General features: G+C 37.9%; 1 protein-coding gene across 1 annotated transcript in view; it reads right to left on the bottom strand.

Annotated features, from left to right (window-relative positions):
* Nucleotides 1–26,407, bottom strand: part of LOC134634208 (cadherin-12-like) — a 100,864-nt gene that overhangs the window by 32,453 nt on the left and 42,004 nt on the right. Inside the window, exons 3-6 of the mRNA XM_063483265.1 lie at nucleotides 16,040–16,334; nucleotides 11,651–11,770; nucleotides 9,168–9,335; nucleotides 6,576–6,763 (exon numbers count right to left, since the gene is read on the bottom strand). Of these exons, the coding sequence (XP_063339335.1) occupies nucleotides 6,576–6,763; nucleotides 9,168–9,335; nucleotides 11,651–11,770; nucleotides 16,040–16,334 (771 nt within the window). The remainder of the gene's footprint in view (nucleotides 1–6,575; nucleotides 6,764–9,167; nucleotides 9,336–11,650; nucleotides 11,771–16,039; nucleotides 16,335–26,407) is intronic.

Below are 26,407 nucleotides of genomic sequence, written 5' to 3'. Positions count from 1 at the left end.
TCTTTATTCAATGCACTGTGGCCGCTGGGGGCATTCAGTTTTTACTGGGAGGAGATAGTCCTGTATTAAAATAGATTCCCTGAATGTGAGCCAGCAAATATTAAGCCACACAAGCTGTCATTAAACAATGCTGTTCCTTTAGGCCTCGCACATTTCAATTACACATATCTGCCATCTTTTTTTTTCCTCCCAGGAGAAGGCAAATAAACAGGCAAATGGACAAACAGCATTCAATCTGACTGAAAACTATTCTAGCGCCGTAACCCAAGGTTATCATGCAAGATCTCTCAATATGTGGGTGTGCGAGTCTTCTCCATATATCTATAGTGGTATTTGAACAAACTGTGTGCCACTGCATGTTTTTCCATGTACAGTATGTCTCTCTGTATGCACACATTTGTCAGTATGTCTCCTTGGGAATTCATTGGGGGATTTACCTATTGTCTCCCATAATCTTATGCTTTGCAGATGGGATGTACAAATTCCCCCTATGCCTCTGTGCCTCTTTTTACCTCTCTCCCTGTATTGGTAGACTGGGAAACAGATGATCATCCTTTGAACCCAACACTCAGCCTGATCCTCTTATCATAGCCAACCTTCCTGAGTCTTTAATTTGGGGTCTGCCAAGCTCTGTGCACAATGTGGCTCTTGTCTCTACCCCACTGTTTTTAATGTGTGCAAGAGGAAGGGAAGTAAAAAAAAAAAAAAAAAAAAGACAAGAAAGACAGAGAGGGAGGGGAAAAGGTAGAGTGAGGGGTGATCTGTGCACATTTGCACACCTGTCTCTAGGGATAGTCTACCAACCTGAAAAAAGACAAGTCCGTAGGCAGGTCAGTATTCTGGGAACACAGTGAACAACTCTTAAAGGCTTCATCTCTGGCTACCTGCTTCCCACACCTTTCCAAGGCAATGCTCATTCGTCCTCTTTTCTCTTTCTCACTCCTGCTAATATCGTAATCCCAGATGGGAAGGAGCACGTGTTGTTTGGCAAATTACCCTGTGGGGGGTCTGGTCAGTTAGAGGGGCTCAGAATGCCTCCCTTCAATGCTGGCTTTGTACAGAACCATGCTACTGTAGGGGATACATCACAATGCTGCATTGTTGTTATGGCAGCATATCAAACATTGGAAGTAAAACAATAGCAGGAAAGATGCATCCCTGCCATCCATCGAGGCTATGCCTGATGTAAACAAATAACTGTCTTCATTTACATTATAATTGCCTCCTGTTTCATTCTGTTTTTCCATTACTGTCAATGAGAAGGTCACGATATAATGATCTACAGCTATGACTATATCCACTATTCGCTTTCAGTGTACAGACGCGTGCCTATGATCTACACACACTGGTTTGCACATGTTCATGCACACATGTATAGAGCATACTGAGGGAGCTCTTACACTAAGCAGTGAATCAATTACTCACTCAGCTGCATATTTTTGGAGGATCAAAGGATCACACACCTTTGTGTAGTCGTGTGCTGGGGCATGTACTAAAAATGTACCAGTTAACGAATACCTCAGTCTGATAGATCAGAAAAACAAATGAAGATTTGCATTCCCCCAAAGAAAATTTTAGACACTTACATCAGAAATAGCCTGAAAGGCTCAAAATACAGATAGAATTGCCTGCACCTTTTTTTCAAATACTTCTGCAATCAGATGAAATAAATGCTCCGTCCCTGAATAAAATGAGAGACAAAAAGGAATCTGTTGTAACTCCTTAGCAGTGGTTTTTTTTTAGTGAAGAAAGCAAGTTTTAATGTGAAACCCACTTCTTTAACTTCTAGAAGTGATTTTTCATGTGAAGCTGTAACGCTGTGAAGGAAGACTCTTTTTATACACAATTACACACAACCAAAAATAATTATGAGACAAGAAAAATTAAATGACATCAAATGAAATTAAAATTAAATGTTGCTGCTAAATAATTATTTAAAAAAAAAAAAAACAGAAAAAGTTGTGGCTTATCGATTACATACCCATATGGAAAAGAAATAGTAAAAACTTATATGATTTACTCATGAAAGTGGCCACTTTCTCATTACTTTCATATATTGTTTTAGTAAGTATCCAAAACATACAAGTTTCATTTATATAATTTTTCAAGGGATCTTATATCTGTTTTCACTCTTGTATGCTTTTCATACAAGTTTCACACAAGACAGATACAAACTTTATAAGATTTATATATATCTTTTCCATATGGGTATGTTCCAACACATTTAAATGTTTTCTATTAAAGTATGCTAAGCATACGTTTGAGGATTTCGTACACAAATCTTTAGTCACTGACATTTATATTGTCTTCTTTTCCACAATGCTGACATTTTCTGGCTTTTTCATCATGCAAATGTAGCTTTCCTTTGCACTTTTTTTTTCCTTTTCTCTTGAATCTCAGTACCACTGATAGAAAATGCCATTTAAACTCACCACAGGGGTCTGCTGCATCCTGCTAAAGTGAAATGCACAAAAGAATATGAAGGTATCAGTGTAACAAAAGACTTGTGTGAGCAAGTCAGCTGCTAAGTGTAACACAATAGCGGATTGAGAGCTGATATTTCTGCATGTTTCTTTGTCCATGCGATAGAGAGAAAGCGAGAATGCATGAAAAACTTTATATGAGTGCATCTGTGTAGTTTATTGTGTGGGTAATTTTAACTTTTACACCTTCACATTATTTGTTCTCTATTGTTACATGGCACTTTCTGAGATAGTGAGCCAAACATTTGCCAGCTGTTCCAGTGATACTGGCATGATGGCAGAATTGTGGAAGCGTGAGCATTTCTGTTATTGTGTTATGGCTCCAAATGGCAATGAAAGGTATGAGTTCGTGTACTGCTGAAAACAACATATTGCACAGTATTAGTTAGGCCTGTAATGCTTGATGCTTTCATAAAACAAAACAGAGCGGAGAGGCAAACAAATCAACATCAGGAAGCCCGTGTTTCTGTGTACATAGGCACTTTGACTTTGATTTTGATTAATATGACCCGATGAAGGCAAAAAAATCAATCCAGTGGTAATTAAAGTTATATAAAATTCTATTAATGCACTTTTTTGTGATGCATGCCATCATTGTAAAAGGTGTACCTTTTAAGAGATGGCCTGTGAAACCTTAATGAGACCGCAATGTGACTCTTCTCTGCCCATGCAGCACTCACCCACCCACTGCAATTGACTTGAATGCTTTCAATGTCCAAAGAGAAATATCATCCTTTTGCTGTGGGTGTAAGAGCGACATTATGTCTATTTATGTGTGTTTAAACACAATGATTTTTCAAGTTGTTAACCAGATTTACCACAAAGAAAGGGTCACAACAGAATAGAGCATGGCACAAATGAGAAAATGATTTTAATGAGGATATTCTGACTTGAAGAAATTTAGAGGTTTGCTTTTTTGTGTCACAGCTCTTTGTCTAAATCTAAAATTGGATTCTATCTATAGCTGTTTTTCTCTCTATAGATAACACAGAATGGCTGAAAAAGAAAAGAATCAAGGTGCTGGAATGACCAAGACAAAGTCCAGAACTCAACCTGATTGAAACACTTTGCTGGGACCTTGCTTTTGGTTCCTTGCTGGAACCAAAATTCCTCCACAAAGATGCGAGGAGACTGATAAAGTCATAGAAAAAAAATGATTATTTCAAGTTATTGCTGCTAAAGGTGGTTCTACAAGCTGTTGAATCATGGGGTGTACTCAGGCGTTAAAGTGGACCAGCACAATCCGGTACAGCGTTCCTGCACCTTGAATTAATGAACATTTAAATCTGATAGACAGGTTAATGCATATTATTGCTGAATGAGTTCATTTTTGTGTCCTGCAGCCTGTGTCCTGTAGCTGGCTGTTGCTTTCAGTAATGGCATGAAGACACTTAGTCAGCAATGAGAAAATAATGAAAAGACCTGGTCACACTCTTTTTTTTTTCTTCTCATCTTTGTGATGTATTTAAGGTGCAGATGTAAATACACTCGATCACTATACAGCATCTAGCTAACACCACAGAAGTGGAATGAAAGTAAATGAGAGTATATGAGGTAAATTGTTTTAAGTAATTTCAAATGTAACTTTTCAACCTGTTCAAAAATGACAAAAAAAACTGTTTTTGCACAGTTCTGCTTATTTTTTCAAAGAGTTTTAAAATCAGACACTGGACAATTGATGTATACTAATTTTGTGTTATTCAAATCCAAAAAATAGCAATGGATATTGGAGTAGCAGCACAGGTCACATTTTTTTGGTGGTCTTGAGCAATACTTCTGATGGTCTTTCAAAGTTTCCCTTTGGACATTGACTGCTTCTTCATTTGCTTTCAGTACTTCTACCTGACTGTTTACAGAGGAATGTTTATTTTGGTTTCTTAAGCCACTTACCACTTATATTCAAGTATAAAAGAGGCACCTCATTGGATAAACCAGTGTTGTCTCTATACATAACAAGCAACTTTGTAAAGACTTAAATTAAATCATACCAAATTCGTAACTTGCTGCCTGCTACAAAAACACATAATTTCTTCTCATTTTTTTTTAAGTTGGATTTATGATACATTCTGTCATAGTTTTGCATTTTAGCCAGTGGTGTTATGGATCTAGGAAAAATGAATGGAACTACTAACGTAGGTTTTAATTTACCATGTAATGCAATGTGGAAAGCATCTGGTTGGCAACACCTTGATTTTTCAGCATGGTAATGATTCTAAACACACTGCCAATTCAGTCGAACTATACCTGGACAGAAAAACCCACAATGGTAAGCTTTTGGTCATGGATTGGCCAACACAGAGCCCGTATCTCAACATTAATGTAGCAATGTGAGATCATCATGACCAACATCCAAAGAAAAGCTTTGAATGTCCTTCAAAAACTTGGAGTAGTATTCCTGACTAGTTACTAGTTCATGACAAGAAAACTTCAGGTTCAGACTATCTTAAAAAGCAAAATTACATAATTTCATTCATTAGGGATTAAGAAAGTATTCTGATTCAAAGCTGGTCATGGGAAATACTGACTTTCATACCACAGAGTATCAGGGCCACATTTAGAAAAAAAAATATTATTAATCATTTTGAGAATGAAGTCAAAATTCTATTTCAGCAAAAAAGTTGAAGTGTGAAGATTCCTGTTGTGGTTTTATGAAAAAAACCCACAGCTGTTATGCTCTATACAAAATGCCTTCTGTAGTGAAATCAATTACACTTACAGTTACAAGGAAATTATCCCTCTTTTAGCACATAAATACTATGTGGTGATAATTATAAGGACGTTGAAAAAATGGTGCAGAAATCTGCATCTGCTCAGAACAAAAAAAGCACACAAACTCTGAGGAGTTGCCCAGACTTGTACAAAACAAAATGGCTGGCAATGGACAAATGCAAGGAAACAATGGTTACACTCTCCTGCAATAAAGAGAATCTATGTTGTATCACACAGCACGATAGTGCCAAGGCATTTTGCATTTTTTTCTTAATGTGGCTCTAATACTCCTTTGTACGTTCAAGCTAATCAGACTTGTACAAACTCTGTTTTTCCCTTACATAGTGTGTCTCCATGTATGCACATTTCAATAAATCACTGAATCTATTCCCCATTTCCATTCCCCATAGGTGGCTGAAGACTTTTGCACAGCACTGTCTATACATATTTAAATGTAATAATGGATTGCATAATCAGTCTTAATATAGCTTCGTTTTTAGCAGATTAGAAGTGATTGCGCTGGCTGGACCATTCTATTTCTCTCTCTAATTTTAGTCTGTGGCTGTAATGGCCTTTTTTCACCTCTTGCAGTTACAGGCCCCCCTCGAAAATGTGATGACAGATCTCAGTGGGTTTATCCTAGGAGTAATACATTTCACTAATATCACTATGTGCCACTTACCATTTTGTGAAGTGTTATCATGGCCACTCTAATGCTGTGTGTGGTGAAAGAAGTTGGTATTAAATGAGATACTTTTGCTCTGTGGTTCAAAACAGCCAGCAACCAAGACCTCTTGCTGTGGGTCACCATGCACTCGATGTATTCATCCATTTAGCAGAAAGAACATATGGCATACTAAATGAGCCTTGACGTGCTGAGTGAATGCTTTATATAGCACAGGCGCTCAGAGAGAGTTATGCCATGTCTCCGTGCTGTGCTTTAAGGCATGGAAAGCAAGGACTCAAGCAGAGAGCAACATCTCACAACTGAGAGATCACAGGTGTGGCCCTTGCATCTGCCTAGTCCAGCATTATACAACACAACATAAAGAGGGACTAGCTGAACACTTTTACTTATTTGAATATTGTTGCTATGGCCTAAAAATGCTACAAAAAACATTTTGCAGTGCTCAAAACTCATAATCACACTACTAAACATATTATCCATGTGGACATCCTGGGTGTAAAGATAACAAAAAACAATGCGTGATGGCATTAAGTAAATATGCTCAGGTTACTGCAACAGCCTGACCTGTAGCGATTGACACAGTCTAGTCTTTTCCCATTTCTGGTAACTCAAGACTTCCAGCAAATGTGTGTGTTAATGTCATTAATAAAACACGCAACCATTATTTGAAACAATTTGCATTTCTGAGAAGCTACCTTTCTGAGAATGATGATCCCCTCCTGGTTGTGTTCATTGGTAGTGATATCAAACATGGCGCCTCCATCGCCCGGCACAATTGTGTACTCCACTTCTGCATTTTTTCCGATGTCCAGGTCATGGGCTTTGATTCTCCCGACAGCAGAGCCCACTGTAGACGATTCAGGAACTCTTAAGTGAAAGAAACCTGCCAACAACAACAACACAAAAATATGTTTATATAAATCAGACAGGACTCATTTGTTATCATCTGTTGTCATCAAATGGAAATGTAGAGCTCCTTACATCCTCTGTGCTTTAAGTATTCTCTCACCAAGCCAAGGATGTCTTATCCACCCACAGGCAAAGCAACTGATATTCTCTGTGTCTGAAGTCAGGCCTGTAGCTATAGGCATGATATTATTCAATTTTGACGTGTTTGGACATCAAGGCTGCTCGGCTCCTTGAAATTGGTTGGCTCAACCTGTAAGACCAACATACACAAGAGTCCAGGGGCTTTGATACTACCAACAGCAGACATTTCTGCCGAGGATTTGGGAAGAAATCTATAAGCAAACAAACACCAGGTTGATTGATTATCACTTACACCAGGTGGTGGATAGAAATTCATCTTTTTTTTTTTCATTCTAAATTTCCCTACTCTGGCTGAGAAGGATATCAGTTTGAACTATCAGTTTCTGCTGCTGCCAGAGAAATGAAAACTTTACTGTTGCATTAAAAATCAAGTGCCTGCACCTAGTGACTTCAAGGAGGTGATGTGGGCGATTCAGTAGCACACTGAAAGTGAACCTGGGACGTCTTAGGGTAATTACACCACTGATTTTGTCCTTGCAATCTATATAAGTTTAAGAAATGTCAGAATGATGCAATGTCAGAAGGCACTGCAATATTATTCATGATGACTGGATTAGCAAGCGCTTCTAATCAGAGTCCAGCGGCTGAACCTGACCGCTGCACCAGCTTCACTGCTTTGCCATTTTAATAAGCAAATTCCAATCATACTGAATCAATACTTTAAAAAAAAAAAAGCAGCAAAGACCAGTTACACATTTTTTATTTACTCAGCCTTTATTTGACAAATAAAATCTTGCTTGAACTTGAGGATTAGAAAGGATCAATAAAGAGAACAAAATGTGCAGAAGAAATTGTGTGATTGTGCTTCTGATAACAGTGGATTCCTACTTTGTTTCTCAAAAATAAATATGCTAAAACAAAACCCCAAACTGTCCAATATGACAAGAAAATAACAGCGTATTATCTTAGGACTCATTTGTTATTCCTCAATTTTACTATGGATCATAGCTTTTTCCTTCATATTGATCCAAGGATTGAGAGAGGAAAGCTGCAGCATATGTGTGAATCCAGGAGCTGTGATTAAATATAATCAATAAATAATCAAATACTCTCAAGAACATGCTTTCATTTCAAAGTCTTTTCAGGTTCGTGTCCTTTCAAGGATAGAACAAGAACTTTTTGTAAACCCCAGAGTGAAAAAAAATCTAGTTATAAATTATTAGATGGTAACAAACAGCTGTTATGTGGCACTGTCATTGGGTTAACAAGCTTCTAGGATTTAATTCAGCTAAGCCAGATGCAGGTACTATACACCGCTATTAGTAATGGCATCTGCTGGCTTTCCATCACAGAGGTTTAGGGGATTGACAGTTCCCAAACACATAATCTATAATAACAAGCAACGGAAAGACAGATGTGTGGTGGGTTCATACGGCAATATATTACTGAATCAGAAAGAAGTTCTTCTACGCATGACCACCGCACATTACTTAAACCTGCAAGCCCCATATAAATGGAAAAAGGAAGACAAAGGCAGGATTTGGGACAGGGCAGAGGAGCCGCCATACTTGGCCCAAACCTCTGTGCTGTGACAGCATTATGGAAATATCATCTTTTCCTTGCAGCCAAAGGAGCTTGACCGTCTGACTGCATCTATTTACATTCAGAGGAGGCCATTCGGTGTCACCTGAAATACCGAAAGAGTCTGCATCAATACAGAGCAGTATTTGTGCTTTCATGTCATACAGTTGCTGGCTTGGAATAGAAAACATTGTGCAGAGAGTTTAATATTTATGCTTAGTATATGTAGAGAAGCTTTCACAGATCAATGATTTTACAGAATTGTGGATTTTTTTCCCCCTGCATGGCTTCTTACATGACCTGGTGAACGGTACAATTGAATTAATCTGTTTAGCAGCTTATATAAAATACTGAGTAAAATACTGAGTTTAAATACACTGGCTCAATCCCTGATGCATCAGCGACATGCTCAAATCTGATCCAAATATAGAAGGATGCCCCATGAGCGAAATAAAACCAACCCCGGTTTATTTGCCAGGAGTAGTAGCAGTAGATGCAATCATGCAAAATAAACAGGCCATTGCTTACGACAGTGCATAATGACAAATAATGAAAAGCAATTACAAAGAGTAGATATGATGAATACCCCCTGCCCCGTTGTAATTGCACAGTGTTTATTTCATTATCAAAAAAATGTGTGAACCTGTATAAGGTCATCTCCATCATCATTGCTCTACATAACAGCCAAGACGTTGTTTTCTGCAAAGTGCACTCACTTTTAGAGAACCTGGGTGGGTTGTCGTTGACATCGCTGAGGGTGATGTTGATGGTGGTGGTCCCAGCCAGTCCCCCCAGCTGGCCCCCCATGTCCTTGGCCTGGATTAATACCTGGTACTGTTCCTTCACCTCTCTGTCCATATTGGGCAAGGCTGTCTTTATAACCCCTGGTGTACAGCAAGATTGATGAGAAATACAGATAATAAAGAAGAGATATAGCAGAGAAGGAAGAGCAGATAGTGAGAGACAGAGATGGAGAGATAGAGAGACAAAGGTAAAAAGAGTGGTGAACAGAAAATTCTCAGAAAAAAAACGTTTGATGCCAGATTACTTCAAAAAGCACAATATATTTCCACCTAAGCAGCTGACTCCCGTGTAAGAAGCTGCATATGTGCTCAGACCAAGGCTGAAATAGAGGTCATCTTACAAACTGGAAACACTTGACATTCAATAGGGAGCTCTGGTGAAGCCATATAATGATTCACTTGAGGATCAGAGACCCTGAGATCAGAGAGCGTTTGTACTGCAGATTAATAGCTAGGTCAGTGGGAGGTTGGCAGGCTAAAAAGAGGCAACCAGCATAGGTGGGTCCACACTTTCTCCTTTTCTCATTCTACTCAATCTGGTGAGGATGTCCCATTTGATCCGCAAACGTCTAACATGTAAGAATCCAAAATCAAAGACTATAGTTATTTTTTTTTTAACTTCTGTCATCTTTTTCTTCTGGAAGAAGGAGAGTGTCTCTCCCTGTGACATGCATGGTGATTTATGTATATTGTTGTCCTCCTGCCTTTGCTCACCTTTTACCTCCCAGTGTTTGTTCTCCTTGTTTATGTGCGTTTGTAGATAGCTGCAGACCCAGCAGGGCAAACATTTGCTTTAACAGTTTGATTTTTTTCCAGCTTCAGTTTGAAATACAGTCACAGTAGGTGCTCTGTAAAGCTCTGGGATGAGCAGCATAATCAGCAACAGATTCCACCATATCTGGCTGTGTGATATGTATGAACCTATTTTCATATGCTTTGAACAGTTCCAGATAGCAAGCCAACAGCGGCCTACTACCAGCAAGTACTGGCAGTATGAAAGTACAGTATTCTTTATTTTTTTATTTAGATTTTTTTTTTTAGATTCAGAGCCATCATCTGCCATGCTCCCCCTGCTGCCACTCCACAACCTTTTTAGTGCCATTTCCTTCATATGAGACCAAAGCACACATATAAATAAGATGGAAATAACCAACACTGCTAATGTCTCACCACCAAATGTCACCAAATTATTTGTCTTTTAGAGATAGATACTGGTTAAAATTACCTACCTCTATCTGCACGCAACACAGGCTAGCCAGCATCTATCTGCCCAAGATTCAGTAACAAAGTGATGACATTCACCATATTCAAGGTGAATGTCTGATGTTAGAGCAGTTTGGTTTTAGTGTAGCACATCCTATAATCCAATTTTAAACCTTCAAATAAATAATTCAGATTCTCAGGTCTTATTGCCCCAAGGTTAATTCTGAGGCCTGTTTTTCCCGAGTGTTAAATTCTCACACATGCTCACACATGTGATAAAAACCAAATTCTCTTGGGACAATGCAAATCACATAAAGCCGTATTTTATTTACAGTGGAAGACAGAAAACATGAATGTTTAAACTGGACATTTTACTGTTTCATTAAAGTATTTGTTCATTTTGAATTTGATTGCAGCAACATATCTGAAAAAAATTGGGTCAGGTTCGTTTTTACCACTGTGTAGCAGCCCCTCTTCTTTTAACAACAGTATGTAAAGGTATGAAAACTTAACTCAGCACAAATCAGATGTTCCAGTCCTCTTCAGCCAGGAGGATGTAGCGTCCTGACTTAGTGCATTAAAAACAAACTTTGGCCCAGAGAAGAAGGTAGTGTTTCCCGATTATCTTCACTTAAGGCTTCTTCTTTGCATGCTAGAGCTTTAACCTGCATTTTTGGATATCATGGTGAACTGTGTGAACACAGACAGTTATTTCTGGAAGTGTTCATGAGCCTATTAAGTGATTTTCATAAAACAATCATGACTATTTTTAATGCTATTTCTATGCTACAAATGTTTCACAATTTGTAGATGCAGGTTTTTTTGCAGACTGGTGAATGTCTGCTGATCTTAAATTCTTAGATACTCTTTTATACTCTGTCATGTTACTGACCTGTTGCCAATTAATACAAACTTAATGCAAAAGGTTCCTCTGGCTGTTTCTTTTTAGTACCACTTAGTTTTCCAGCCAGTTTTTTTAGTCATGTTACTGCCATTAAATTCAAAATGAGACAATATTTTTTTTAATGAAATAATAAAATGTTTCAGTTTAACATTTCATATGCTTTATGTGTTCTGTTGTGAATAAAATATAGGTTTCTGAGATTTTCAAAACATTGCACTATTGTTTTGTTTAAATTCTAAATCTGTTCACAGCACAAAAAAACAAAAAAACAAAAACACAAGTACTTTACCTGTTTTGGGATCAACAGAGAAATAGGGTTGCCCATGGAGGATGCTATACACCACTCTGGCACTGTTTCCATAGGTAGGGTCATCTGCATCTGTGGCCGTTACTTGCGTCACATATGTCCCTGCAGACAGGAGTGAGAAGACATATTGACTCGATCTAATCGCTTTCTTCATTAGACCGAGATCCAAACTCTTTGAACCTCATCAGTTTGCTAAACAATCTCACCTGACACTAATGAATGGTGAATCTCTGCCGAGAAAGCCTCAGCTAATGCGCAACATTCAGAGCCCCTGATGGAGTGCAATGAGCAATGAGGAGGAGTGCAGAGGAGAAATAATGTGCTGGGAAGTTGTTCAATTTTCTTGTTGTGTGTGTTGATTTGTGCATCGCTAAAAAGTAGCTGTTCTTTAACAATAAAGCAGCAGTTTTATGTTTTTGGTTATTTTTTTTCCCCTTAAAACTCTTACGTGACTATTCATTATACAGTGTAACCATTAAGAAAACAAAGGGGCATGGCAAGAATAGTATTAAGATGGCAGTCTTCCAAACTCCTTCAGTAACAGGGACAGAATAATTACTTGTTGGATGTTTTGCTCATCCCTTTTAACTAGCTGGCAGTGAAAACACTATTTCACTAACACAATCCTGATTAAATGCATTGGAATTAAACAGATTTAATCAAAAGTTTCTAGTGTGAGGAAACAATAAGTGATGCCTTGACAGCATGACTGTTTGACAACTCCACAACCCACTTCTGGGGGTTCTCGTGCAGATGGACCAATTGTTTAGGAGGACTTGCAGACAGGTTGACATTGATGCTTCACTCGCAGTGCGCATATGTCCACGTCTCAACCGCATGCCTACGTCTGGATAGCTGTGCACAATATAGCTGAAGCATTTATGGGATACTTAGTATGATCAAGAGAGGCTGACCACAGGGATTGTATTTACATAGTTGCTTGGAATTCTGCTAAGATTTTAGCTCTCTATAAAGAACTTGATGTATACTAAATAGGCTTTTCAGTCTGAGGAGATGGTAACAATGGAATTAAACATGGTGTGAGGGATTAGTGTTTCAGTCCTCCACATGTGCCTGATTAGACATACCTGAGACGGACCGCATCATGTTACAACACGGTATACAATAGATGAGATAATACACTTAACACCTTTTCTGTTCATCCAAGGAGAGGAAATCCGCTTCAGTAAGAGCTCAGATGCAGAGAGAGTTTGAGAGACTTTAAGCACATACACCTACGCAGCAGGCACCAACCTAGGTGTAGAGCTATAAACAAGTCAAATACATTCTACTCATATTATTATTATTATGGAAATTCAAATGCATAAGTAGGAACACGATGAAAGAAGTGACTTCAAAGGTCACTGCTGGTAACATTTTGCAAAAAGGAAATATATTATATTTATCTAACCTTAAATATTCAATTCATCTCAGTCAGTATTCAAAAAAATGATGATGATGTGTTTCAGTAGAATGTAGAGGAAGTCAAATGACACTGAAATGAAATATGAAGTAAAAAAAAGAAGAGAATGAATGCAGTGAGCATCAGTCAAGAACTCTGGTGCATGGAAAAACACTATATAAGGCAAGAACGGATTTTAACGAGCTTGAAAGTCAGTGGTTGGTATCACCACCTTTAATCTTCAACACAGCCTGAACTCTCTTAGACAAACTTTCTCGTCCTTTCTTTAAGTAGTCTTCAGGAATAGTTCTCCAGGCTTCTTGAAGGACATTCAAGCCCGACAAGTGTCTTCAAAGAAACACACACAGCTCTTCTTTGTATGTTGACTGCCTTTTGTTATGTCCTCTGTTAAGTTGCTTCAATAATGTTGAGGTCTGAGCTCTGGTAAGCACTGTGTCTTCTATACAGATATGCTTTCACTGCATTTACAATGCTTTTGTAATCATAGTCATGCTGAAAAAAATAAAGCTATTTCCAGTCAGAGACTTTCCAAATTATATTGAATGGTGGATCAAAATCTGATAGTAGTTTTCTATGTTTGTAACTTAATCAATTTTGACCAGGTCCCCAATACTGCTAGCTGAAGTGCAGCCCCAAACCATGTCAGGGCCTGCAAATGGCTGCAGACACACACTCTTGTACCTGACTCTGTACATATGGATGACAACTGGAACCAAAAATTTCAAATTTAGATTCATCACTCCATTAGACCTATTGACACTACGGTCCATTTTTGTCCACTTCATCAGTGATTTGGCATACCTCAGCCTTTTCTCCTCATTTACCTGAACAGCATCCATTCCACTAAGACTTTTTCTGAAGAGGCTTTGCAGATGCATCAGCTTAAGGGTCAGATGTATCTCTCAAGTCTTTCGTCAGGTCTTTGCTGGATTTTGACCTTCTTAAGGGCATGACTTTCAGATGCTGTTCATCTTACACAGGTTGATTTTTTTTTAGGTATAACAATTTTGTTCTCCTCTTGTCTAGTTTCTTCAGATTTTTTAAGGACATGCTGCACACAATGCCGAGATATGCCTAGTTTTTAGCTCTTTAGAAATCATCTTGTTGGTGCAATTGGGATTTTTCAGAAATTGAACTAATGAAGCTGGAACAAATTATGAGTTTTTGAGACAGGCTGCAAGTAACATATTGGCTAAAGATACAATTTAAAATTGGTTCTTTGCTACATTTTCATATATATGTAGATACAAAGGTAATTCATCCCTTGGGCTAGGTACTTTGGTCTGGCTCCTTGGGAGTAAAATATAAAGAAATTAGAGGTGACTTTTGCACAGTAAGATACAGTCGTTTCAGCACATTAACTTTTTCTAAAAACTTCTTGGATAAGCTAATAGCTAACAAAGGATTATTACCACGAGGGCAAATAGATTACTTGACTCTATCTACCATTACAGTGTTTATGCTCAGCATCTTTTAGCTTTTATTTTGCCCTGCTAACAAAGACAACAAGAGAGATGTAGCAGTTAATGAGCCCATTGATCACCCAAGTCTTGCTGCTATAAATATTGATAATGACTTCATTTGGTTTAATGCTAATCCAATGGTTGCAGCTCAGTATAGGCATCCTTGTGGGTTGTTGTTTACACTGGCCGCTGCGGCTGAATTCACACAGTTGAATTCTCAACAAAGACGTTTCTGGTAGTAATGTCCCTCTGTATAAATTGGTACCAATTTGGTTTCACCATTACTTTTTAATGGGACTTTGAATAATAGTTCCATCACCCAAACACACAACTAAACCTTTATACGGACTAGATATTATTAAAAAAATATACATATACATATTCTTCAATGTAGAAATAGGATACTCTTACTATTTTTACACAGAATATTATACATTTAGATATTGCCTTCTCCTAAAACAGTAATCAGTCACATATTGGTTAAGCTTATTCACATTGCCATTACCAGTTAAATGGGCAGTCCAATAAATGGGCACGAAGGTCATTTTAGTCATAACACCATAGGGAGTATTACTTAAGCTGTAAAAACAGTTGGAATATGGGTTCTATGGATCTTAAGGGAGCTCTGCAAAGTCTGAAAAAATTACTATGATGATACCATCAGGGGTGCTTCACCAATCATTTTGCATATGATATCATCAGGGGTGTTTCCACTTAAGACTTTCCACTTATAGCAGGAAGCTAGTGTTACAAACAGGGTGGGGGATGGGGCTGTTGCAGATGTAATCACTGATTTAATTCAGAAATGAACTGTACTATCCAGTCGCTTGATGGAAAGTGAAGTTTTCGCTAATGCTTTAGAATGAAAGTCACAGTATAAATCATCAGTGCTTGTTTGACTTTCTTTTCTTTGGACCTCAGAAGCCCAACAACTAGCTATTTGTAAGCAACGCCATTAATCCAGTGTGTGGGTACTGTTTAAATTTCATATCTGTACACTGTTTCCATGGTCACAACAGATGTTTTTCTTTTGATAAACTTAAAAGTCTCTTTCTTATGCTACAATAAACAGTTACCATGCAGCCTGTGATTTGGGAGTGTTCACTGGGGCTATGCTGCGTTGTTCCTGTTTTTCCTACCAATTCTCCAAAGAGTGCTGATTTTGGAGTTTTGAGGGCTTTATTGCAGTTCACATCAAGAGGAGCCTTTTTCCCCGTGAATTACCTTGATCTGTTCTCCCTGGGGATAACGTTGAAAGACAAAGCAGTGAAATTCACTCGGGGCACACCAAGAATAAATGGTCCTCTGAAATGTCAAAATCTGTTGGGGGGAGCAGTCTTACCCTGTGGTTGTAAAGATGCTCCTGAAGAAGAACTTTATGTGTTTCCAAAGTGGAAAAAAGAAAGTTTTCAATGCTGAGAATTGCGGTGTGCCGATGATGATACTGATCCAAGTATTTAAAAGTAACTCTGAATGATTACTTACCTACTGGTGACATCTCGGGAACACTGGCTGTATATGGTCCTTCCAGGAACTTGGGCTCATTGTCGTTGATATCTTGGACCTTGATTACGAATTCTGATTCAGGTTCTAGGGGCCTGTTGGTGTTGATGTCAACAGCCTGGGCGCGCAGGGTGTAGTAAGGCTTCTCCTCCCTATCAAGACTTCTTAAGGCATGGATGTCCCCCGTTGTTTGGTCAATTGTGAAAATAGAGCCAGCCCCTTCTCCTGAGAGAGTGTACTTCACTGCACTGTCCCCCTTATCGAGGTCAGTGTGTAGCTGCAAGACAAAGCAGAAAAAAAAGACAGGTTGAGTGCAAACATTGGCACAGATAATGATTCATTGAATGCGCCGGGGAAGGGCTGTCAAGGAAGACTATTTCACAAAGACAGCCAAGGAAACTGACTGCGCATCAAAGAGCAAATTCATTTCTCTGCACAGATCTGCAAAACACTAAGTCATGAGAAAAATAAAATGATCGTGCTTTCAGAACATTTCACAGATTAATGAGGCTAAATCTCTCATAAATAATGTATTCTCTCAGTGCAATTACGCTGCAGTGATAACTCTTCAACATCGTGGATCAATTCCTAATCATGAATGACGAAAAATGTTCTCTTATATAAAACAGGAGATGTGAGGATTTTTTTTTTCTTTTTTTTCTCCAAGTAGCAAAGTTCAAACTCTAAATCCTTGAAGTAAATACTTGTTTTCAACCTTCACCTTAAAAGTCTTGTAACCAGAGGACTCAGCACAGTTTCACAGTATCACAGCTCCAGCAAGAGAACCTCTTTGTATATAAACCCAGGACTGTGGCAGCTCTCTTTGTACAAGACAAACAAGTTCTGGGCTGGTGTTCGGAAGCCTATTGACACAGTTATGTTTTCCTCACTGCACCGCTCATTCATACAATTCAAAGCCTTTTAAATATTTAAAGGCTGTAATGCAATGTGATCATCACCATATATGATTATGGATTTTTGCTTGCTAAGGTATGGAATTTCCTTAGCCAGCTAACTACTTGTTGCTTGGGGCAAAAAATATTTTTCATTTTTATTCTATCAAAAAAGGGATCTGAATGGAGGTTGCTACATTTCTGGTTGCTTTTAAACCTGTGAACTGATTCCTGTAATCACCCTCTTACAATGGCACTACCTAACACGTGGATAGATCCACACTCTAACACTCACGTTTCCCTCGATTAAATTAGCCTCTCTTCAGCCTGTAAATATTAACCTTTTTGCACATAGATAATTCCAGTGAATTTCCATGGCAATGCCCGGCATAGAGCCAAGAGTAAATGTGGGATGAGGCCATGAATTCTTTGTAGATTATGGTTCAAAACAACCCAAGACACACAGACATGTGCACAAACACACTAGAAGTAATTTGAGATTCAGAGCAAATTCCCAAGCTCACGCAAGCATAGCCTGGCATTATAATGTTATCACCCGTGGTGCATTATTTATTTCTACAGAAATGAATGAAAATTATAGTTAGTACATGACCCCTATTGGATGGCAGCAAAACCACATAATGATTTCTGCAATGACCAGAAAAAATGCAAAAAGTAGATTATTATTATTGTCTAATATACATAAAGTAATAATGATAAAAGTATGATCCTCAGGCACAAACTAGATATTGTAACAACAAAATATGTTTGCATTTATCCTTAGTTAGTAATATAAGGTGATTCCAACGTATGATTGGCATGTACTGTAACATCGTAACGGTGTATATCATGATGTAGCAGAATGTGGGCCACAACTAACGTTTTCAAAGTACCTTTTTACTTAGTTTCCTATATGCAGATGTGCTGTGCATATACCTTTATGTAATACTGTTAATTTAAAACTACCATCTTATTGTCAATTTAACCACTAACTGACATATGAGTTAAAGCAAAAGATGGTAACGTTTATTGGCTGAAGGCCCTCTTGCTGATGGACATGTTGGTCTTGTAATGAAGAGAAACTAGTGGATCAAGAGAAGAGAATTCAGTCATTGAAAGAAAGGGATGTCGTAACGTGCCTGTCATAAAGTATTAAAACTAAGTAGAATAAAATGAAAACTTGTTGCATGTGCTGACTATGAAAGAATAGTGTCAGTATTTGCAACTGAAAACCTCTTTCCAATCATGCTTGAATGGTTGAGCAGTTTCATTTATCCCAGAGGGTCTCTTAATTTTAATGATAATTAATTGTGATTTTTCATGTGTCTCAAATTAATATTGTAAAAGGCTTTGGGGTATTTCTTTTATTACTATCTGCCTACAGGGCAGCACTGTAAGTGTACAGAAAAACTCATTTTTAAAACTTTAACAATGCATCTTAATTTCATTTGAAGATGAGTGCCTGCACTCAACCCAATGGGCAATGACACGGGGTTGCAGGTGGAAACTTCTAGTTTGGATGTTGATAGGGAAGGAGCCTCGCTTTGGGAACTACAGGGTAACCCTAATCACTTTGCAGGGAAGACAGACAAAGCAACCACACAGAAATGTAAAATGTAAAAACACTCCCAGCAGGTTCAGTGATGAGTTTCAAGACTATGATGTCTGTTGTTTCTGTTAGTTAAATTTTGAAGTGCAAAAAAAATAATAAAAAAATGAACTGGCCCTGCAACAGACTGGTGACCTGTTCTGGGTGTTCCCTGTGTAAGAAAGCCTCCAGTCCCCAGCGATCTTGAACTGGTTAAGCAGATGGTTGGATGGATGGAATGATAGACGGTAACTGGAAGATGTTGTGGATGAAGTCAATAGAACTTAATGTGCAAAGTGCCAAGTAATTAGCAGCTTAAAAAGAAAAGCACACTCACACACTTACACACATACCTATGCCATCAGAAACCAGGAATAGTTTTGCTTAATGTTACAATGCTTTGCTGCTAAATGGAGTAACATGAGCTCATTTGGGAGCTTTAAAGAAAGGCATTGTCCACCAGAACATATGAAGGGTGTGGAGGTGAATGTCAGTGGGACATCTCAATATATTCCTCATAGCAGCATTCCAGAGGACTGCAAAGACCCAAGGAGTTCTGGGTTTGATGAAAATACCGTATTAAACACCACATTAAAGAAAACACTGTGATTACAAAATATAGCATATGATTCAGTGACTCCATTTGTCATTTTCTCCATTGCTGGGTGCCATTGTGCCTCTGTGCCATTTGTCAATCTCAGGCTGGCTGCAGTTTTACTTTTGCCTGTGTATGTGTATGAGTGCAAGGGCTGGGTGATGCATAATATATAACGGCGTATTGACTGCCAGTGTATGTCAATTATTTCACCAGGTTTCTAAAGTCCAAAATTAATTAATTAATTAAAACCATTACTGGTTTTTTTTGTCTGATTTCTTGCTTCTTTTCTTTTTGCATCTGACCTAAAACATTTAAGAGGAATATTCTTTTTTATTATCTATAATCATCTATTTTACTTTTTACTGTGCTGTTTGGCTATAGGCTGCTGTGCCATTATGCCTGGCTGATGTCCTGCTTATAGCATCTGTGAGATTTGTTTCATGTACACTTGAATTTTGTTTATTTCCTGCTAGCATGTGTGCAGGCTTGTGCAGCATGTGCGTCATGGTTTTGGCCCATCTGTTCAGCTTTTTCAGATATCCAATTGACATTTATTTATTGCAGCAGAAAAGTTGATGAAATAGTTTGAGATGTTATGATTCTTTTTTTTCCCGTCATTTTGAGTCATGCCATGTCTCAAAAATGTAAAATGTGAATCAGTAATTATAAAAATCAAGAAAAGAATGAAGGGTTTTGGTTTCAGTGGCTATAAAAAAGATGGCTTTAATGTGGTTTACTTTTTCTCTATTCTGAGTATTGATTTGTAAAACGTAGAATCCAAGTGGGAAATTCTGTGATGGCTTTGCTTAAGGATGGCTTCGCCAGCATCAGAGATGCAATAGGCTTCCTGATATGTTTTCTGTCTTTATAAAGTATAATTGGGTTGTTTTATTTTCCTTTGTTTATATTCTACTTTGGTTTAAGCCATTGTGCTCTTACTTTGGCCATTGTGCTTGGCTGTGCATTTCATCATTTAGTAAACCTGCCATGATGTTGCTGGCTGCAGTTCCCTGCTTCTTGTCTCCGCTGTGGTAGGATGCATCAGTCTCTTGTAAAATCAGCTGGGCAGAGAGCTTCCTCTCTAATTAAACTGTCTTCATCACAAAATCTGGGCAGCACTTTTCGGAGCAGTAATGATTACAGTTATTTATCATTTTCTGATGCTATATGCAACACAGTACCATGTCTGCAGGTTAAACTACATTCAGATACCCTAGGGCCTAGGGTATAAACACAGTCCTCTGTGGATATACGCACTCTTATGTGAGAATTGTATTTTGTTGAGCCAAATGAAAGGCAGCCATTTCTTGTGGATCTTTTGACTGGCAGCAGTATGGTTTAAGTGTTGTTGCCCTCAGGTGCTCCCCAGGAATTTGTGCTTCAGAGTTTGCTGGTCTTTAATAAAACACTGTGTATTCTAGTACCAGGTGTTTTAGTTGGACAGTAACAGAGCATCAAGAAGAGTACAAGATGAATAAGGGTTTTGTGTAACTATGGTTCATGCATCTTTCACCTTGTGTCCTGTTTTGCAATCTTGTAAACGTTCAAAATCTATTCAAACGGTTTATGAAATCACTTGTACTACAGCGGATTTCCAACTGTGGGAAGATAAAATTAAGTTAATAGTGAACAGCGAGGGCTTGAAATACATATTTCAAAATTGGGGAGGGAATTCTTTACTTAAATGTTTTCCGCAAGAGGGTTTTTGTACACACTGTGAGCTTAACTAAAGATTTTATTGCCCTATCCTTGGTAGAGATTGTGTTTTGATTGTGCTTTTCCTTAAACTACATGATTGCTGTAACATCTGCTCTGTTTATATTTGCTTTGGAAGTTTTATATTATTCCATGGCCATGTCTCCATGGCATTCTGCATTCTTTCAGTTTTCCTATAACTTTAGTATCACCACATCAGCCCTGTGTATATTAGAAATCGAACAACTCATTTCACCATTATAAGTTCAAACCAAGGGTATAATCTCAGGCAGCTAGTCTGAAACTTGTTTTAGGACTGCTTAGGAACAGGAAGAGGACATCACCAAACTGCTGGGAGCGGACATCACCAAACTGCTGGGAGCATGAAATTATCCAAACTGTCTTGTTAAGCTGCAGCATTAACAGTTCCTTTCACTGGAACTAAGGGGTTGAGCCCAACTCCTGCAAAAACAACCCCACACAATAATCTCCCCTTTACCAAAACTATACTTGGCATGTGATGCATGTGACGTACATTCATGACTGTTCCCAATCGCTTCAACTTTATAATAACACTAATAACAGTTGACTGTGAAATATTTAGCAGTGATGAAATTTTAGGACTGGACTTGCTACACAGGTGGCATCCTATTATATACCACAGTGGAATTCACTGAGCTCCTGAGAGTGATCCATTCTTTCGAAAATGTTTTTAGAAGCACTCTGCATGCCTAAGTCCTTTATATTACCTGTGCCCATGAAGGTGACTGAAACACCTGAATGCAATGATCTGACGTACGAGTGAATGCTAGGGCTGGGTATCGTCACTGATTTCTATAACTGATTCGATTCAGATTCACAAGATCCCAATTCGATTCAATTTTGACTCAGACAGTCAGAAATATCATAATTCTGATCATTCATTAGTATATGAATGATCAGACATATTCAGATTTTTATATCCATGTATAAAAACAAAGTTGACACTTGTGAGAATTCATCAGAGGTGTTAGCATCACAGCAGATGCCTTTGTGTTAAAGCAACTGAGGATCAAACACGGAAAACCATGAAGAAGATTTTGCTGGCCTGACTTTTTATGGCAGATAACCAACTTAAACATGTTCCACAGGAAATCAAAACAGAAGAAAACCATGAATCAGCATATGAACATTATCTGATGCTGCTGAAGTGAAGCAGGGCAAAGTTACAGATATTTTGTTAGAGACACAGCTAAGTGTTTTGCAATTTGACATAATTTGTTAAACTTCACATTTCTTTGGTATTGAACAGCAGAAATGAGGCTTTCTTGTTGGAGGTCATTTTTGGGAAAACAAAAAAAAAAACAGCTCCCGAAGGCACGGTACACAACGGTAGACTGGCGCCTAATCAGCACGAAAGCACAATAAGCAAGAGAATAATGCAGAAAATTGATTTGTTTTTGATGGTAAACTGGTCTCTAAGTACACTGACAGAGGGCTGTGCAGGAAGTAAAAGCAAAAATAAGAGGGAATTCATAGCAAAGTTTTTCAAACGTGAAGCGTAGTGTTGATCTTCTTTTGCTGCTGGTTCAGTGAGTTTTGTTTGGAGACTGACAAAACCTGCAGCTTCAGAATCTGTGAGATGTCGGCTTTCAGGATTGTGGTGTTACTGAAAAATACATTTATATTTAAAAATCAATTCAGGCTTTAATGAATCGATATGACATTATTCAAACTAAAATTGATTTGAATCCGGAAATTGATTTTTTAAACCCACTCCTAGTGAATACGTAGTGAGTATCTGTACTTCCTACTAGAGGTGGGCTTACCAATCCAAATATCAATACCAACTCTAGTATTGGTATCGGATCGATACTATCGCGATTGGATTGATACTTTGCTTTTATCCATCAAGTTCAGTTTGTAGCCCACTGAACTGTGTTAATTATTTCTTTGCAAAAAATAAACCTCAAACATGCACTATAAAAAATGTCTGATCGTTTCTGTGTGCTTTAGAGACAGAAATATTTACATCCCAGGTCTCCAAAAACCCAGTCTCAAAACAAATGAAAAGCTGAAAGGTGTGTTTTGTTGTGTTAACTAATTATTGTGGAAAGTAACAACCACAGTGATATAGTGGTGATTAAAACTGTTCAGAATTTGCAAATTGAAAATTAATCTCATAAGTCATGGCACCTACTCTCCCCCAATTAGCTGATTGAATAACTTAAAATAATTTGTACTGATATCCTGACCCTGTATTTACTAGGTATTGGATCGATACCAAAATTTGTAGTGTGGCACAGCACTGCTGTGAATGAGGGAAAGTGTGAATGTTGAATGTTTTTGTTGAAATGTCCAGGCAAGTATATACATGTTAAATGACAAGATACCTGTTCAAATAAGATCAATTAACACACAACTTTAGTTCTTTTTAAATTTCTTTATGATAATTCTTCATAATTAAACAATAAGAACAAGTAGTCTGATGTCCTGTAATCATTATGAAGCTATAATCTGAAACACAATAACACATTAAGTTTTGTACAAAGTATCGGTATCGTATCCGTATCGTTGATAGCACCCTGAGTTTGGTACACATGACTACTTCCTACTCTTTACATTTTCAAAACAGGCTCGTAACTTTTGCTTTAATGCACTTGAGGGGAGTTATTTTATGTCACTGCTGGTCTTCAAACCGATTTGAGCCTAAACAGTAACATATGATAGGAAATCCTGTTCGTGTATTAATCGCCAGAGGACGTCGCATAAAAAGAGATGACGTGTGCCAAATTAAGGGGCTAAAAGTGGGTTGGTGTTTTTATTTATTTATTTATTTTTTGCCACAACACTGGAACGACTAGCCCTACTGAAGAGGAGCGAGCATAAAATGAGTGACCTTTTTTAAGTGTCAGGTAATTTCAAATGCAACGTTTCTGTCAGCTCAACAAACGTCAGCAAAGACAAACTGTTCATGTGCAGTTTGTCGCACATTGTGTTGCTAGCTAAAGCCGCTGTATTTCACAGGGAGAGGAAAGAAAGAGCGCTAACTTCACTCAGAGATGGAGAAAGATAAGAAAAACAGGACAGGAGCGGAAGAAGAGATATATTTAAAGGTAAGAACTGCTCTGTGGTATCTGATAAACTGGAAAATTAAAGCTTACATGTAAGTCCTCATGTTTTTAAATCGGATATTGGGTCTGTACATGTGACATTATGTTTTGCTTTTTTTCATATTGTGGAACATGCTGTAAATCAAACTAGACTAATTGCTATTTAAAGATTGCATGAAAATCCTGTGCATAGTGAAGGTTAAACAGGTTAGTTTGCTGTACTGTGATGGATTTAAAGTAAAGAACAGCGTGTGACTGGTGCACAGCGGCAGTGGTTTCATGGTCAGAGTTACAACAAGTGTAGCAGAGATTCATGTGAATTTTTAGCAGATGATGCTTAGATTCACTGACTGAATTCCACCGTCATACCAACTTATACTGTCTAGAAAAAAGACAGCATAAACAGTGTACTGTCAGTGAGGATGGAAATCAGCCAAGACAACTCATGAAACATCCGCTGACATCTTGCTGAATTCAGTTGTGTGCATCCACAGAGAGAAGCAGGTCAGCTGATCACAGCTTGTACATTAAGAAAATCTACTGGAGCTCTCAGTAGAAATTACTGTGAGGTCCTTTTTCCCACGCTGAGCCACTACAGCTAATTCTTTGGACTTAAGTTTTTGCATTCCCATCTCCTGATATTATTTTATCATTATGTTAATACAGCACAAGGTTCAGTTAGCTTTGCACAAAAATAGAAATGTCCCCCAAAGAGCAAGTTTTTACTTTCTTACTTTGATTACATTTGAGAGCTTGTACATTTTTACTTTTGTTTGAGTAAAGAAATTGAATCAGTACTTGGACTTTTACTGGAGTGGTTTTAGCACTAGTATCTGCACTTCTTCTTGTACCTCTAAGTATAGAATGTCTGTACTTTTGCCACCTCTGCTGACAGGAAACATACAGGGTTGCACTCAGCACAAACACCTGTGTTCAGTCATCTGCAGTCTAATACAGGTTCTGCAACAAGCAATGTAAATATGATAATGAATTTTAAAATAATTTTTTGATCACACATGAATCGGACATTGTGATTGCGGTTACATAACTTTATCTGCCACAGTTCCAGTGAACAAAACAGGGTGCACAAGTCTGTAGTCAGTAGTGCTGAGCCAACATCTTCACACCACTGTCTCTTACAGTGCACTGTTTCAGATTGCTTAAGGTTGTTTAGTTGTTTGCGATAGCTTCCATGTACTCTACTTTGTGATGTGATGGTGTTTAATCAATATACTAATGACTCAATAGGCTGCCCTATCATCAGTCAACACAGTACTACCGTGGGCGCATTCATATTTTTGTGTACTATTGAGCAAATAATCACATTGTATTTATGAGAGTTTATATTTAATTGTCATTTAACTAAGAAGAGAGTGGGGAAAAACAAGCCTCTTCTGGGTATTGGCATAAAAAGAATATTTTTCACATTTGTAGTTTATTCAATACAAGTACCCAAGAGAGGAACCTGCACATTGATTCAGAGCTGCAGAATTGGAGATGAAAAAGAAATGCAAATGCAAAATGAACAGGCACATTGCCCCATTAATTATAAGTGAAACTTGACTGATATTAATTAAAAATTCCATTGCACTAACAATGGTAATCAATTATGTAAAGAAAGTCCATTAATAAGAAGGGAGACAAATGCTTTGTTTAAGCTATAAAACACCCACAAGACAAGAGACATGATCGTATCCATAACCTTTTAACAATACCGCTTTTTAAAAATAAAGACGGGGGAATTCCTTCCATTGTTGTAGCACTGTTTCCAATTTCTAACACGTGAACAAAACAGTTACAGTTTTCAGTAATGCCATTATTTCATTTGCACACATTAAGTGAATTAAGTTGTGGAGAATGAGTGAATAAGGGCTGGCTTGCAATGATATCCTTCCTCTCCATTTTTCATGTTAAGCACAATTAGTAAAATTCTCTGCTCAAGGTATCAGGTGACATGGCAGCTATAAAAAGAAACTGCTCGTGTGTGGAGCTGAAATGAGATTCCTGTTGCCATCCAAGCTCACACTGTCACTGCACTTAGATTTCATTTGTTTACATGCATTTTTTTTCTTTTTTTTTTTTTTTAAATCTCCTTTAGTGTTCACAGTTTGTCAGACAAATGTTTCAGTGATCACGAAGCAGTTCAGATTTTGTTGGCATAGCTTTTAAAGGGGAAAAAAAGATTAGATTTAGGGTTAAACCTTTAATTTCCACATATTGAGGAAATGATGAGCAGCCAATGCGCCAGCAATGTTTTGAAAACAAATATGGCTAAGGCAACTACTCATCTATTAATCATCAGGGCAAAATACTAATATTGACTCAGACTACTCAACTACTAGCAGAAATGATGGGAAATGGTAGCTCATCTTACCGGCTGTAAAATAGTCACATATTTGGAATTTGCCTTGCAGTAAATTCTTGACTGTGCAAGAGGTCGGTGATCCCTGTTCCTTTTAGGATTTGCAGTGCATGGTTCCTCAT

This window comes from Pelmatolapia mariae, linkage group LG9, assembly GCF_036321145.2.
Source record: "Pelmatolapia mariae isolate MD_Pm_ZW linkage group LG9, Pm_UMD_F_2, whole genome shotgun sequence".
Classification (NCBI taxonomy): domain Eukaryota; kingdom Metazoa; phylum Chordata; class Actinopteri; order Cichliformes; family Cichlidae; genus Pelmatolapia; species Pelmatolapia mariae.
The sequence above is the reverse complement of the archived record's forward strand: the minus strand, read 5'-3'. Positions and strand labels throughout refer to the sequence as shown.